Source organism: Papio anubis, chromosome 6 (genome assembly GCF_008728515.1).
Source record: "Papio anubis isolate 15944 chromosome 6, Panubis1.0, whole genome shotgun sequence".
Taxonomy (NCBI): Eukaryota; Metazoa; Chordata; class Mammalia; order Primates; family Cercopithecidae; genus Papio; species Papio anubis.
The window spans coordinates 65,785,337-65,802,178 of NC_044981.1; the positions used below are offsets into that span (position 1 = coordinate 65,785,337).

General features: G+C 35.7%; 1 protein-coding gene across 13 annotated transcripts in view; it reads left to right on the forward strand.

The window, feature by feature from the left end:
* The window catches only part of FAM135A (family with sequence similarity 135 member A), a 135,207-nt gene that overhangs the window by 87,342 nt on the left and 31,023 nt on the right, over positions 1 to 16,842 (forward strand). For 7 of the 13 annotated variants that reach the window (XM_003897792.5, XM_009205454.4, XM_031667157.1 and 4 more), the window contains 4 exons: positions 8,331 to 8,404; positions 9,781 to 9,935; positions 10,151 to 12,506; positions 14,398 to 14,558. In XM_003897792.5, coding sequence (XP_003897841.1) covers positions 8,331 to 8,404; positions 9,781 to 9,935; positions 10,151 to 12,506; positions 14,398 to 14,558 — 2,746 coding nt within the window. The remainder of the gene's footprint in view (positions 1 to 8,330; positions 8,405 to 9,780; positions 9,936 to 10,150; positions 12,507 to 14,397; positions 14,559 to 16,842) is intronic. The other 6 variants (XM_009205455.3, XM_003897793.4, XM_021937401.2 and 3 more) reach the window with 3 other exon arrangements.

Consider the following 16,842-nt stretch of genomic DNA (forward strand, 5'->3'; position numbering starts at 1 on the left):
ATACTATTGTTTATACTATCTCTGTAGTTTATACTATTATTTATACTCAGTTATTTATACTATTTTTCCCCTCTGGCTGCCTTTAGGATTTTTCACCTTGTCTTTGTTTTCCAGCAGTTTGACTATGATATGCCTTGTTGGAGTTTTGTTGTTTTTGTTGTTTGGTTTTTTGTATTTATCTTGCTTAGGATTTGCTGACATCCTTGGGACTCTAGGTTATTTTTACCAGTTTTAAAGAGATTTGCTATTATATCTTCAGATATATTTTCTGCCCCATTTCTTTCCCTCTCTTCTCCCTCTGGTACTCTAACTATATGTATGTTATATCATTTTGATACTCTTGTTTTTCAGCAGTTTATCCTCTATGCTCTTCAGACGGAATAATTTCTGTTATTCTGTCTTCAAATTAATTAACTCTTTTCTGTAGCAACTAATCTGCTCTTAATCTCGTCTAGTAAAATTTCATTTCAGATATTATGTATTTAACTTCTTAAATTTCCATTTGGTTGTCTTCATGTGTAATAGTTCCATTTTTATGCTGAGAAGCCCTGTCTGTTTACTGTTTATGACCAGCTTCTTTCAGTCACTGGGCAATTTATAATCATTGTTTAAAAGTGCTTGCTTAGAATTCTAGTTTCTGATCCAGCATGTAAGAGCTTTGGAAGTTGTTACTCCCATCCTAACCAGAAGAAAGCTAAATGAACTGAAAAATCAACAACTCTTCTTAGATTTATCAGAGAATTAAGGTCACAGGCAAATTCCTGTCCCCAAAATTGGTGAGTCAGATAGCCAGTTACAGAGAATTCCATCTTAATGGAACAAAAACCCATGAACAGAAATCACCACTGTAGCCAGTCCTGCAATAGGAAAACTTATAATTGATGAATTCCTGGAGACTCAGTATGGACAGATGAGTTAAAAACTCCTGGCAGGGGTGAAGAGGGTTCTTAGGGGATCCCATACTTTCATGATTTTCACTTCCAAGAGCCCTCCCAGGTTCTTTCAATGAAAATTGCAGAAAAGCCCCGCATACTTCCAGATGGTGGGGAGGGAATGTAGCCATTTTGAAATACATCCAGATCATTCTGTCCTTAACAAAATGTGCTTCAGTAGAAACTATCTTACCAGAGCCTCACTGACCTGGGGGGAAGAGAAATATCCAACTCTAGCCTTCTATATGGGGGAAATAAAATATCCATTATTATACGTTATTAGAGAATTACAAATTAAAACAAGATAACCACTGTATACCTATAAGAATGGCTATAATCCAAAACTCTGACAACAGCAAATGTTGGCAAGATGTGGAGCAACAGGAACTCCCATTCATTCCTGGTAGGAACACAAAATAGGATGGCCACTTTGGAAGACACTTTGGTAGTTTCTTACAAAACTGAACATATTCTTATCATATAATCCAGCTATCACACCCCTTGGTGTTTACCCAAATGAATTGAAAATTTATGTCCACACAAAAACCTCCACATAAAGCAGCTTTATTCATAATTGTCAAAACTTGGAAGCAACCAAGATGTCCTTCAATAGGTAACTGGATAAACAAACTGTTGTCCATTCATACAATGGAGTGTTATTTAGCAATAAAAAGAAATGATCAGTGAAGTCGTGAAAAGACATAGAAGAACCTCGAAAGCATAATGCAGGCTGAAAGAAGCCAGCTTGAAAAATCTACATATACTGTATGATTTCAACTATACGACATTCTGGAAAAAGAAAAACTATGGTGACAGCAAAAAGATCTGTGTTGTCGGGGCTCTGGGGGACAGAGGGAGGGACAGGTACGTAGAGCACAGGGGATTTGGGGGGCAGTAAAAATATTCTGTATGAAACTGTAATGGTATATACATGTCATTATATATTTTTCAAACCCCATGTACCACACCAAGAGTGAACCTTAATGTAAATAATGGACTTTAATAATGATATATTAATATTGGTTCATCTGTTGAAACAAATGTACCATAGTAACGCAAGATGTAAATAACAGGGAAAGCTGGATGGGTGGTGGGGGGAGGAAGGGCAATATGGAAACTCTTCATACTTTCTGATCAGTTTTTCTGTAAACCTAAAACTGCTGTAAAAAAAAAAAAATAAAGTAACTTTTTAAAAAATTGCCTACTTATTCAGACATCTCAATTATCTTGGTGTCTCTCTATTGGCTGATTTTATCTCTTGATTGCACATTATATTTTCCTGATGCTTTGCCTGTCTAGTGCTTGTTCCTCAGTGCTTGAAAAACTTGCTTCATGTATTTTAACCAATTTTACAGTTGTTTTCAGAAGGAAGAGGGTAAGTTCTACTCTCGTGGTCTCAGTTGACATTAAAATAGAAGTTTTCAGCCCCGGCTGTACATTTGAATTACCTGGGGAACTTTAAAAAAAGATCAGTGCTGAATGAGGTCCAGACCTAGGAAACTTTTTAAAAAGTTCTCCAAGTGATTAATGGGGTTAGGGTATTCCCTGAAGAACTATGCTAGAAAGAGTGGGAGCTGAAATTTGGCCTATCCTCCTTGGAGTCCAGTTGCATCTGCCTGTGGAAGGAGCATGTTTTTGAAATTTATACTTTAAAGCTGCTATATGGATTAGCAGGATCCGAGATTCTAATGTGTACCCATTACCCCCCAGTAAGGAAACCAGAGTGTCAGTGTCAGAATTCTTGTTAGCTTTTATTGAGATTTTAATATCATAAAATAGTATTCTCAACAGCATTGGTGAAACTTATATTCTAGTAGAGGGAAAAAGTTAGGAATAGCTTGTATAGCCATTCTTTTCCGCTTAAAGAACCTCTTTACAATGATGCGTTACTTACTCAAAACATTATGAAGTTTGCATTTTTAAGAAGAGATATTTATTGCTTAAACTACTTGATCTGATATTCTTTGAGTATAACTATGTGAATGTGTATTTTCTAAATAAAGTAAAAGAACTTTCTGGGAACATATTGCTTATTTATGGTATATAATTTGATACTTTTATATTTTGCAAGGTTTAGGCAGACTTCCAGTTTGACTATAAGCATAAACAAAATATTTTATCGCTTTTATGTGTATATATACAAATCATGTCTAGCACTTCCAGTAAATAAATCTGTCTAAGTGGGGGGTGGTAGCCCACGCCAATAATGCTAACATTTTGGGGGCTGAGGTGGGTGGATCACTTGAGCCCAGGAGTTCAAGACCAGCCTAGGCAAGATGGGGAAGCCCCATCTCTATGAAAAGTACAAGTGTTAGCCAGGCATGGTGGCATGCACATCATTTTCTTTCTTTTTTTCTTTTTTTTTTTGAAATGGAGTTTCACTCTTGTCACCCAGGCTAGAGTACAATGACACAATCTTGGCTCACTCTAACCTCTGCCCCCCCACTGGTTCAAGCGATTCTCCTGCCTCAGCCTCTCAAGTAGCTGGGATTACAGGCACCTGTCACCATGCCCAACTAATTTTTGTATTTTTGGTAGAGACAGGATTTGACCATGTTGGTCAGGCTAGTCTCTTAACTCCTCCCCTCAGGTGATCCACCTGCCTCGGCCTCCCAAAGTGGTGGGATTACAAGCATGAGCCCCCGTGCCCAGCCAGTAGTGTGATCTTTAATGGGTAATTTTTTTTCTTTAAATATTCTAACCATAATCTTTGATGTTACTATTGGAATTGTTTTGAAGCACCACAGTAGTGCAGCTTAATACATGTTGTGTTTGTTCTGACTGTTTCACCAACTGGCATTCCCTTCATTTCTCTTCCTCTACTTGGGTGTCCACAGCAATATTTAAATTAGGTCTGTTAATATGCAATGATCTCTAAGTGTTCAAGTGAGAGGAAAAGTTACAAGTTTCTCCGTTTAAATCAAAAGCTCGAGATGATTAAGCTTAGGGAGGAAGGCATGTTAAAAGCCAAGATAGACTGCAAGCTAGGTCTCTTGCACTAAACAGTTAGCCAACTTGTGAATGCAAAGGAAAAGTTATTGAAGGAAATTGAAATGCTTCTCTAATTGAATGATAAGAAAGTGAAACAGTCTTAGTAGTGATGTGGAAAAGGGTTGAGTGGTCTGGATAGAAGATCAACCCAGCCACAACAATGCCTTAAGCCAAAGCCTAATCCAGAGCAGAGTCCTAACTCTTTTCAATTCTATGAAGGCTGAGAGGTAAGGAAGCTACAGAAGACAAATTTGAAACTAGCAGAGATTGGTTGTTGAGGTTTAAGGCAAGAAGTCTCCATAACATAAAAGTGTGAGGTAAGGCAGCAAGTTCTGATGGAAAAGCTACAGCACGTTCTCCAGAAGATGAAGGTGGCTGCACTAAACAAAAGATTTTCAATGGAGATAAAACAGCCTAGTAGAAGAAAATGCCATCTAGGGCTTTCGTAGCTGGAAAAGTGAAGTCAGTGCATGACTTTAAAGGGCAGGCTGGCTCTCTTGTTAGGAGCTAATGTAACCGGTTCCTTGAGGTTGAAACCAATACTCATTTACCATTCCTAAATTCTAGAACCCTTGAGAATTATGCTGAATCTACTCTGCTGTATTAACAACAAGGCCTGGATTACACCACATCTGTTTACAGCATGGTTTACTAAATATTTTAAGCCCACTGTTGAGACCTACAGTTCAGGAATAAGAAGATTCCTTTCAAAATATTATTGCTCATTAATATTGCACCTACTCAGCCAAGATCTCTCATGGAGATATACAAGGAGATTAATGATGTTTCCATGCAGACTAACACAACGATCTATTCTTCAGCCCATGTGATCCATGAGTCATTTTGACTTTCAAGCCTTATTACTTAAATACATTTTGTAAGGCGATGGCTGCCCTAGATGGTGATTCCTCTGGTGGATCTGGGCAAAAGGAAAACTTCTGGAAAAAAATCACCATTGTAGATGCCATTAAGAACATTCATGATGCAAGGAAGGAGGTCAAAATATCAACAGGAACAGAAGTTTGTAAGAGGTTGATTCTAACCCTCATAGGTAACTGTGAGGGGGTCAAGATGAATGGAGAAAAATAACTGCAGATGTGGTGGAAATAGCAAGAGAACTAGAATTAGAAGTGGAGCCTGAAGATGTGACTGAATGGCTGCAATCTCATAATCAAACTTGAATAGATGAAGAGTTGCTTCTTATGGGTGAACAGAGAAAGTGGTTTCTTGAAATAGAATCTACTGGTGAAGATGCTGTGAACATTGTTGAAATGACAACAAAAGATTTGGAATATTACACAAACTTAGTTGAAAAAGCAGTGGCAGGGTTTAAGAGGATTGACTCAATTTTGAAGTTCTACTCTGGGTAAAATGCTGTTAAACTGCATCACATGCTAGAGAGAAATCTTTTGTGAAAGGGAGAGTCAATTGATGCAGCAAACTTCATTGTTGTAATTTAAGAAATTGCCATAGCCACCACAACCACCCTGATGAGCAGCTATCAATATCAAAGCAAGACCTCCCAGCAGCAAAACCAGTCAAAGGCTCAGATGATCATTAGCATTTTTAACAATAAAATATTTTTAAAGTATACACATTGGCTTTTTTAAAAAAGGTATAATGCTGTTACACACTTAATAGACGACAGTATAGCGTAAACATAACTTTTATACACACTGGGAAACTGAAAAAATTCATGTGACTTGCTTTATTGCAATATTCACCTTATTGTGGTGGTCTGGACCCTAACCCATAATATCTCCAAGGTATGCCTATACCAAACATACTTTAGCCCTTTGATAATGATTTAGTTGTCATGAATTTTATTTAACGTGCTCAACTTTAATACACTGGTATTCCATGTTATTAAAAATGCCAGGATATTGGAATATCCATTAAAAAACTCAAGTATTAATTTTTTATTTATTTTGTGTGATCTTTTAGAGGGGAATTCTAGGCTTTTTTTTTTTAAGGACGGATATTTTTTCACCACATTCTCATTTCTTGTAACTGCCTGTGTACTTACCGCTAATTCTTCATTTTTCTTTGTCTAATTTGCTCTTTTAATGTGGTGTGGATTGGGAAAGCAAATAACTGAAACCAAGTGCAGTTGTATCAACTAGTAAGTATAAATCAGCTTTGTAATGAAACAATTGTATGGTATTTTGCTATGAGTTAGTGCAAGGACGTAAAAAACATTTGCTCAGTAAACATTTGCAAGGTGCTTATTTTTTTCAAGGTAGCATAGGTATTAGATAATCTATCAGATATAAACCCTGCACTCAAAATTAGAAACTAATCTGAATGCACATGTATAGAATTGTAATATAAATACTGTTAGCAATTTGAACAGCATTATTATAGTGAACACAGATACAGGAGTATTTAACTGTGAAGCATTAACAAATACTTATTTTGAATGCTTGACTGTTTTCTTCCTCCTAGCTTTTGAATAATTGATGTTGCCAAATGAGTTTCTTTTTTAATTGGGCACACAAAATTCATTTTTTATAAACATAAAAAATGCATGCCAAAATACATGCATATACAAAGCAGAAATATATATATTCCCCGTATTTGAAGTTTAAATTTGTAAATTTAAAATTTTTTTTCTATGTCAAACTTTTGCCTGAAAATAAGCTGTATTGCCATCAGGTGGCAGTCATACCTTAGTTATGGCCACACACTACAGTTAATACCCTTACTTGTAATAGCTACAGCATGATAATTATGCTGAGAGTGAATTTAGAAAGAACTTCATTTGGGTACATACAGGAAAGGAAAGATTTCTGATAACAAGGAGTCTTAATTTAGAAAGGAAAAGATAAGTGGTTTGGAGTACAAGATTTGGAGTTTCTCAAATCTTTGTTTGAATCACAGGTTTATCACCTACTAGCTATGTTATCTTGGCCAAATAATTAACCTATTTGTGTCTTTGTTTCCTCACCTATTAAATGAAGATAATATCATCCTAGCATTTTTGTTTTTTCTTCATCATTCAATTTGACATTGAGTTTTTATGTAGTTTAATTCAAAGAATGAGAATAAAGTTTTCAGTATAGAGACTATGAGGTAGAGTACTGTCAAGAAATGATCGTTATTGTGGGACTTAAAGAAGGTAGAGAGAGAAGGAAAAGCAGCTAGCGCCAGTTTTTTAGGTCCAGCTGCAACTGCAGGAATCCAGATAACTTAAAGATGTGTTTTTTTCATGCTTTATAGCCCCAAAGGAAATCATCTTAATAGCCAGACAGGCTGTTATTTTTTCTCATCTTTCCTTTAATGTTGGAGAGGAAAAAGAGAAATATTTGGACCACATATGAAAGTAAAGATACAGAACGCATCCTTCTCATTGATATCTTCTTTCCCCACTTCCCTCATTGACTTGTTTGTCTGAAGACCCAGGTTTATCTGCTTAGGGAAGCAAGTTTAGTAAGTCAGAAATTCATCTGGCCAGATATCGATGATAAGTAAAATAGGTCTCTGATTTGTTGGACATTTAAAACCAAAGAATCCTAGATCTTACTTTGTTTAGAAAATAATTGTAGATGTAATATAATTTCTCCTCTCTGTACTGTCCAAATAAGACATCTTTTCCAGCTCCTAACTGTTGCCTAATTTTGCTGCAGTAGCTGACAAAGCTTTCCTTTCATAATTGAAAATGAAAGGGTTAAAATACAAATACAATGGAAGAAATGTTCAGCTAGATTCAACATGTATTTACCAAGTACTTGATTCTGTAATATGCCAAGTGCATGTTTTGGGGGGATGCAAAGGTCATCAAAACATAACCTTTTTTTTTTTTTTTTGAGACGGAGTTTCACTCTTGTCACCCAGCCTAGAGTGCAGTGGCGCCATCTCAGCTCACTGCAACCCCTGCCTCCTGGGTTCAAGTGATTCTCCTGCCTCAGCCTCCCGAGTAGCTGGGATTACAGGCTTCTGCCACCATGCCCCACTAAGTTTTGTGTTTTTAGTAGAGACGGGGTTTCACCGTGTTGGCCAGGCTGGTCTCGAACTCTTGACCTCAGGTAATCCATCCGCCTCAGCCTCCCAAACTGCTGGGATTACAAGTGTGAGCCACCACGCCTGGCCCACAGCTTCTATTCTAAAGAACATTACACTTCAGGAGGGGACACAATTCATGTATATAATTATTTTAAGAAACAAGGTGGTAAAGGCTATGGTGGTAATCATAATAGCTTGTATTTATATATGCTTTCCAGATTTATTTTATTTCATGCAGTACAAAAATACATTGCTTTGGCAACACTGAAGAGGGAGAAGGGAAGTTTAATTCTGACAGGTGATTATGGAGGGCCTAATGGAGGCTGTTTCTCTCCTGACCATAAGATGCCAGATTGACTTTTTAAATATCTCACATTGTTAATATTCTCTTTTGGAATTTTTTAGGTACGCAGATTTTCTGAGGCATTCTTTTGTTTTGAGCATCCAAGAGAAGCTGCCATTGCATACCAGGAACTTCAGTGAGTAGTATAAATCCAAAATTAAAATGATTTTATTTCCTTTTACATAAGATACCCTGTCTCAGAATTTATCAGTGACAGAATATACAGTATTAATATAAGAAATTAGGAGAATTTGAATTTCAGAAATCCCATCTTTAATCAAAGTAGGTTTCATCTTATGAGTTACTTCACAAAAGTCCCATACTTTACATATAAAGAAGCATAATGCACTGTATTCCTCCTTCCCTTTTTATCAGATCTACCATAATCTTGGTAGTCTCTTACAGCTTTGGCTCTAGCCTTCCATTTGGCCATATTCTGTCTGTATTTTCACAGATCAGAATTTCTTATGTTCATCCTTTTTTATTACAGATTTTCATAGATATTGTCTTCTGTAATTGTAAATGATTTACAATTAAAATATCCAGAACAAATGCCTTCTGTCTCTCCTACTGAGTAGATGTAGTCCTAGTTTCCTTTGGCATTAAAGAATATTTAGAGGACATTATGCTGAGCGAAAAAAGCTAGACGTTAAAAATTGAATACTGTATGATACTACTTATATGAAGTTGTAGAATAGGCAAAACTAAGATGAAAAAAAGACAGGACAGTGGTTTTCTTGGCATTGACTTGGGCTGGATTGGGAAGACATGAGGGAACCATCTGAGTAGATGGAAATGTTCTGTATCATATATCCATTTGTCAAAATCATACAGCTAAGATTTATATTTTAATGCATATAAATTATACCACAAAAAAAATCCTATAAATAATAATAGAGTATCAAGGTAGGTAGTGAGTGCTGATAAAAAGGGCACATGTTAATTGTTGAAGTTCAGAGGTATGTATGTGGGGTATTTCATACTATTTTTTGATTTGTTTGAAATTTTCCATAAGACAGGGTTTTCTGTTTTAATTGTTTTGTATTAGAAAATTATACATCTTGTTTTAAATAGCTGTTAATTTTATTTGTCAATATATGTTAAGTAGAAACAGTAGAAATGAAACACGTCTTTTTCCCAGCACTAGCATCAAATAATTACTAGGCAGTTAAGCTTTTGGTATTTCTCTTATATGTGATTTGCAGCAGATTAAGAAGTTGAATCATTAAGCATGGAAACTCACTTTGAAATAAGAAAGTATAGAAGAATATAATGGAAATTACGTAAATAATTAGCAGTCTGTAATTTAATAAGTCAATAATTTATTGCCAACAAACCACCATTTTCATTTTACCAGTTTTTATCGCTGACCAAGCAGCTCTTTCATAAGAAGATTATGTCTTACAGATGGGGGATAGGAATGGAGGAGGGACGGGGAAAGGGTAGAGTCTATAAAGGAGAGTTGGGTATAATTTCTTAAAATTACAATCTGACTTAAGAAATATTTTTCAGTGCTCAGAGTCATCTACAGATGTGCACCGCTATCAAAAATACTTCCTTCTGCAGTTCTCTTCCACCCTTACCTATTGAATGTAGTGAATTAGATGGAGATCTCAATTCATTACCTATAATCTTTGAAGATAGGTATTTAGATTCAGTTACTGAAGGTAAGTGTAATCTAACTAAAATATACAAGCTATGTGTATAGTTTTCAGTATATTCTTCCTAATATACATAAAATCATTCCCTAATATGGAATAATTTTTTTCCCTCTCTGGTTTTATTTATGTTTGAGGATATTAGAAAGTTATAGTTAGAAAAAGAATCATATGAGTTTTCACACTTTGTTTTAAACCTGAATCTTTTTTTCTTTGGATAAAAGACTTAGATGCACCCTGGATGGGAATTCAGAATCTTCAGAGATCAGAGTCCAGTAAAATGGATAAATATGAGACTGAAGAAAGCTCTGTAGCAGGACTTTCTAGCCCAGAGTTGAAAGTCAGACCTGCTGGTGCCTCCAGTATTTGGTATACAGAAGGTGAAAAGCAGCTAACAAAATCTCTAAAAGGAAAGAATGAAGAATCAAATAAATCCAAGGTTAAGGTTACTAAGCTTATGAAAACAATGAAATCTGAAAACACAAAAAAATTAATAAAACAGAACTCTAAGGATTCTGTGGTTTTGGTAGGCTACAAATGTTTGAAAAGTACAGCATCAAATGATCTCACTAAATGCTTTGAAGGCAATCCTTCACATAGTCAGAAGGAAGGTCTGGATCCCACAATATGTGGATATAGTTTTGACCCAAAGACCTACATGAGACAGACAAGTCAAAAGGAAGCTAGCTGTTTGCCAACTAATACAGAGAGAACTGAACAAAAGTCTCCAGATATTGAAAATATGCAACCAGACCAGTTTGATCCTTTGAACTCTGGCAACCTAAATCTTTGTGCAAATTTGTCCATTTCAGGTAAACTTGATATCTCCCAGGACGATAGTGAAATTATACAAATGGAACACAATCTGGCATCCAGAAGGTCATCAGACGATTGCCATGATCATCAAACATCCCCATGTTTGGGAGTTAGAACAATTGAAATAAAGCCCAGTAATAAAGATCCTTTCAGTGAAGAGAAAATAACTGTCAAACTAGGACCTTGGACAGAGCTTCGACAAGAAGAAATACTTGTGGATAATTTAGTACCCAACTTTGAGTCCTTAGAATCGAATGGTAAATCTAAATCTATAGAAATAACATTTGAAAAGGAAGCTTTGCAAGAAGCAAAGTGTCTTTCTATTGGAGAATCATTAACTAAATTAAGAAGTAATCTACCTGCCCCTTCTACAAAAGAATATCATGTTGTAGTAAGTGGAGATACAATTAAGTTACCAGATATTAATGCCGCATATGCCTCATCTAGATTTTCAGATTCGGGTGTTGAAAGTGAACCAAGTTCTTTTGCAACACATCCAAACACTGATTTAGTCTTTGAAACTGTGCAAGGGCAAGGTCCTTACAATAGTGAAAGATTATTTCCTCAGCTTTTGATGAAACCTGATTATAATGTAAAATTTTCATTAGGAAATCATTGTACTGAGAGTACAAGTGCTATAAGTGAAATACAGTCATCTTTGACATCCATAAACTCTCTACCTTCTGATGATGAACTGTCACCTGATGAAAATTCTAAGAAATCTGTTGTACCTGAATGCCATCTAAATGATAGCAAAACTGTATTAAATCTAGGAACGACTGATTTGCCAAAATGTGATGATACTAAAAAGTCAAGTATCATTTTGCAACAGCAGAGTGTTGTGTTTTCAGGGAACTTGGACAGTGAAACTGTAGCAATACATTCCTTAAATTCAAGCATTAAAGACCCTTTACAATTTGTTTTTTCAGATGAAGATACTTCCAGTGATGTGAAAAGTAGTTGCAGCTCCAAACCTAACTTGGATACTATGTGTAAAGGCTTCCAGAGTCCTGATAAATCTAATAACTCTACAGGGACAGCAATTACATTAAATTCAAAACTGATTTGTTTAGGCACTCCTTGTGTCATTTCAGGTTCCATTTCTACTAATACAGATGTTAGTGAAGATAGAACTGTGAAAAAAAGTAGTGATGTATTAAATTTCAAACAAATGTATTCAGAAATCCATACAGTTGAAAGTGAAACTCATCTGGGTACAAGTGATCCTTTTTCAGCCAGTACTGATATAGTAAAGCAAGGGCTTGTGGAAAATTATTTTGGTTCTCAAAGCAGTACGGATATTTCTGACACATGTGCTGTCAGCTACAGCAATGCACTTAGCCCTCAGAAGGAAACTTCTGAAAAAGAAATTAGTAATCTTCAACAGGAACAGGGTAAAGAGGATGAGGAGGAAGAGCAGGATCAACAAATGGTTCAAAATGGGTACTATGAAGAAACAGATTATTCAGCTTTGGATGGAAGAATAAATGCTCACTATACAAGCAGAGATGAACTAATGGAAGAAAGACTTACAAAATCCGAAAAAATAAACAGTGACTATCTGAGAGATGGTATAAATATGCCTACTGTCTGTACTTCTGGTTGTTTGTCCTTCCCATCTGCACCACGAGAGTCTCCTTGTAATGTTAAATATTCTTCCAAAAGTAAATTTGATGCCATTACAAAGCAGCCAAGCAGTACTTCTTACAACTTCACTTCTTCAATTTCTTGGTATGAAAGTTCACCAAAACCTCAAATACAAGCGTAAGTAATGAAACATAATAGTATCTGCTGCTAAATATGTATGTGTGTTTGTGTGTGTGTATATGTGTGTATGTGTATATATATGTATATATGTATAATCATAGATAGTGCTAAAGGATTGAGTGTCAGCCCGGCGCGGTGGCTCAAGCCTGTAATCCCAGCACTTTGGGAGGCCGAGACGGGTGGATCACGAGGTCAGGAGATCGAGACCATCCTGGCTAACACGGTGAAACCCCGTCTCTACTAAAAAATACAAAAAGCTAGCCGGGCGAGGTGGCGGGCGCCTGTAGTCCCAGCTACTCGGGAGGCTGAGGCAGGAGAATGGCATAAACCCGGGAGGCGGAGCTTGCAGTGAGCTGAGATCCGGCCACTGCACTCCAGCCTGGGCGACACAGCCAGACTCCGTCTCAAAAAAAAAAAAAAAAAAAAAGGGTGTCTATTTTGTTGTCTGGTTTCTGTAATACAAAAAGTGCCTATTTGGTGACTCTCCGAAATGGAGAAATGAACATAATATACCCTTGGCCGGAAAGACCTATAGTTCCCGAATGATTGTGCTGTTCTGCTGTTTTATAGACTAGACATCCCTGATACAGATTCTCCAGTGGTAGTTTTGTGTTAGAAGTATGGAATAATTGAGGTCAAAACCCTTTTTTCATCAGTCCCTCATTTCTTCTCCATTAACTTCCAGACAGAAGCCAAGTTTTATGAGTTTATCTAGGAAATAAGGACAATATTAGTTAAATGAGTAACAGGGTAATGGAAACTTCGTAAACTTACCAGATGCTGATTGCCTTCAGCTAAGTCAGTGGTTTCCAAAATTGAGATTTCATGTACCAGTAAAATATCCAGAAAAATCTGGGGATGATACAGGTTTACCAGTGAGTACTGGTTCTTAAAATATTCTTCTGCCTCAGCCAGATTGAGTCATAATATTTGGGGTAAGAGGTCTGAGCATGTATATATAGAAAGAGATTTTTAAAGTTCTCAGATTATTCTGATTTATACACAAAAATTAAGATACATAGAGTCTAAAGCTAGTGAAACCACTGAGGTTAACAATGACCAATTAAAAAATTGTAATATGCAAGGAAAATAAAGTTTGTATCACCATCTGGTTACTTCAGACCGTCTGAGTCATCAGAAAGCAATGATCTCTCATATAGACTCTATATGTTTTCGCCCAGCTTATCCTACTCAGTTTAATGTTTATCAGGTTCCTCTTCCAGCTTCACTTTATCAGTCCAAATGATGGATGTTCAATAGTTAATAATTTTTGATGTTTGCAATCCCCAAATTGATTAGATTGTCCGTCATTGCAAACGAGTATATACCACTAATTGTATGTAGTCATATTCCCCTCTTCATTCTGCTCCTTCTTATTGGTATTTTTAGAGAAAAATACAAATAACCTAATCTGCTAAATACTGTAACTACCATTCTCACTGTTACATTTTGTAAATCACTCCTTCCCTTCCACTTATGCAAGATTAAAAAGGAGCAAAGAGGGTAAGATTTGATTACAGGATAAACATCAGATTATCACCTCTCCAGTCCCTCTCCCAGCTTTTCTGTGCATACAGTATTAAATTTTGCAGAAAGCGTAACTCCACTCGGAATGTTTTCTTAGTTGATTTCAAGTTTAAAAGAATATTTTCAAGTGATTTCAGGTTGAAAGTGTTCATTGTGTTTGATAGAATATATACTACAAATAGTAAAGAAAATTACTCTCTGGTTTCTAAATCACTTAGGTGATGCCACATATTTTCATGGTTTTAAAACCAAATATTGTTGGGTTTCCACTTCTACAATTCTCTAAATTCAGGAGACTCTTTTTGGTTCTAACAACTGAATATGATCCTTAGTAAAGAGTATCTTTTATATTTTACTTCAGCTTCCTTCAGGCAAAAGAAGAACTGAAGCAACTAAAACTTCCTGGGTTCATGTACAGTGAAGTTCCTCTGCTGGCATCCTCAGTACCTTATTTTAGCATAGAAGAAGAGGATGGTTCTGAAGATGGAGTACATCTGATTGTCTGTGTGCATGGTTTAGATGGTATGTGACATCTATTGATGTAACCCAGAGCAACTCAATATATTTTTTTCCTAGTCTCATTTAATTTCATCTAATCTTTGAACCAAAAAAAGATTTTTAATTGCTTAAATTAATTGAATCTTAAATGCATTCTGAAACAGAAATATGCTTAATTTTACTTATCTTAAGTGTAATATTAGATTCCTTCGTAAGTAAACTTTCCATGGAAATGACACTTATGTGCCAACATTTTGTTTAATTTTGGATTTTTTTTTTCATTATACTTTAAGTTCTGGGATATACATGCAAAACATGCAGATTTGTTACATAGGTATACACATGCCATGGTGGTTTGCTGTCATCTACATTAGGTACTTCTCCTAATGCTATCCCTCCCCTAGTCCCCCACCCCGCGACAGGCCCCAGTGTGTGATGTTCCCCTCCCTGTGTCTATTTGTTCTCATTGTTCAGCTCCTACTAAGAAGTGAGAACATGTGGTGTTTAGTTTTCTGTTCCTGTGTTAGTTTGCTGAGAATGATGGTTTCCAACTTCATCCATGTCCCTGCAAAGGACATGAACTCAGTGGATTTTTTTTTATCTTCTCTCTTATTGTTGGTTTTGCCGGCTGTCACCTCATGGCAGTTATTTTGTCTCCCTTTGATAGTCTTTTTGGTTCCCTTTTACCTGACTGCTTTAAACTTTATGTGCTAGAAATAGAAAAATCAGTATTTCTAAGAAGTTAAAATTTCATTAATTAAGATATAAATTAAATTCTAAATACAGGTACCTGGCTTTAGTGCTGGGGTTTAATGACAGCTGTTTGGTTACTCAACAGTTTTTTTCTAGATGTAGGAACTGTTAGAAGATGCCAAATTTCTCTAGACCAATGCAATATTACTGTATTATAATGAGATTCTATAGCAACAAACTGGATTTTTATGGATTATGAAAATATTAAACAAATGTCCCTGGTACTAAATTAGCATAAAATTGTAGATTTTTCTTTTAAAAAAAAAAAAAAAAACAGACTCTCAAGAAATAAAGCATTCTCAATGCTAACTTTTCTTCCCTTTCCCCAAATAATAAAGTTTTCAAAGAATTATCTTCCAAGAAAGACTTCTGGACCCAGTAGAATCTCTGGGAAATTCTTTTTAAAAAATTTTAAGAAGCAAATTATCCCTATGTTACATAAATTGTTCTAGAGCAATGGAGGAAAAGGTATAAAGGAGCCCATTTTATTCCTTAAAGTTACCCTAACCTTGTTACCAAATCCGATAAAGATATCACACCAACACCCACCCTCAAAAAACAGTAGACCAATATAACATAAATATGCTTAATGAACTCAAATATATTTAACAAAACTCTAGCACTTGGAATTAATACACTAGAGTAAGTTACTGTAACAAATAAGGTTTATTTCCCAGAATGGAAAGATAAGTAAGTATAAAGAATTTTAGTAATAAAATACCCTACATCAGCAAATCAAGTAAGAAACTGTATACAATTTAATAACCATTCCCAATTATTAAAAGTAAGCACAAAACTTTCATCTCAGTCGGATTAGTCTGTTTCCTTAATGTGATTAAGCATATATATTTCAAGCCTATGGAAAACTTATAGTTTGTGGTGAATGTTAGAGGTACTCCTTTTAAAATGAAGAATAAAACAATTACCTCTGTCAATGCATTAAATCATAAAATTCTAAAAGGTAAATATCAGGTAAAATAAAAATTCAGCAGTTGATAATGACGTGTGTATATTGCTAGTAAACCAAAGGAATACTACACTATTTTTGAAGATAATTATTTTTGTATTTATATATGAGAGGAATTCAGAAAAAATGTGGAAAAATAAATTTGCCAGGCATGGTGCTGGACGCCTGTAATCCCAGCTACTCAGGAGGCTGAAGCAGGAAAATCACTTGAACCCAGGAGGCAGAGGTTGTAATGAGCCAAGACTGAGCCGCTGCACTCCAGCCTGGGCAACAGAGTAAGACTCCATCTCAAACAAACAAAAAAACAAACAAACAAAAATTGTGGGAAAATGGAGTTAAAAGATAAAAATAGAAATGTAAACTTCATTTCTCAATGTAAACTCTGTTTACTTAAAGACACCTTTGTAAGCAGTTATGCCAGCCATTCTAGTACATTTCCAAGAACTGAGGGTCCTGGGAATTTAGTCATGTCAGTGCTTTCTTTTTTACATTAAAAACCAAAGAAAAATGGATCCCCTTTACAGAGTTTTTAAGATAAGAAAACAAAGTAGTCAGAGGAACCAAATCAGGACTGTAAATCAAAACTCT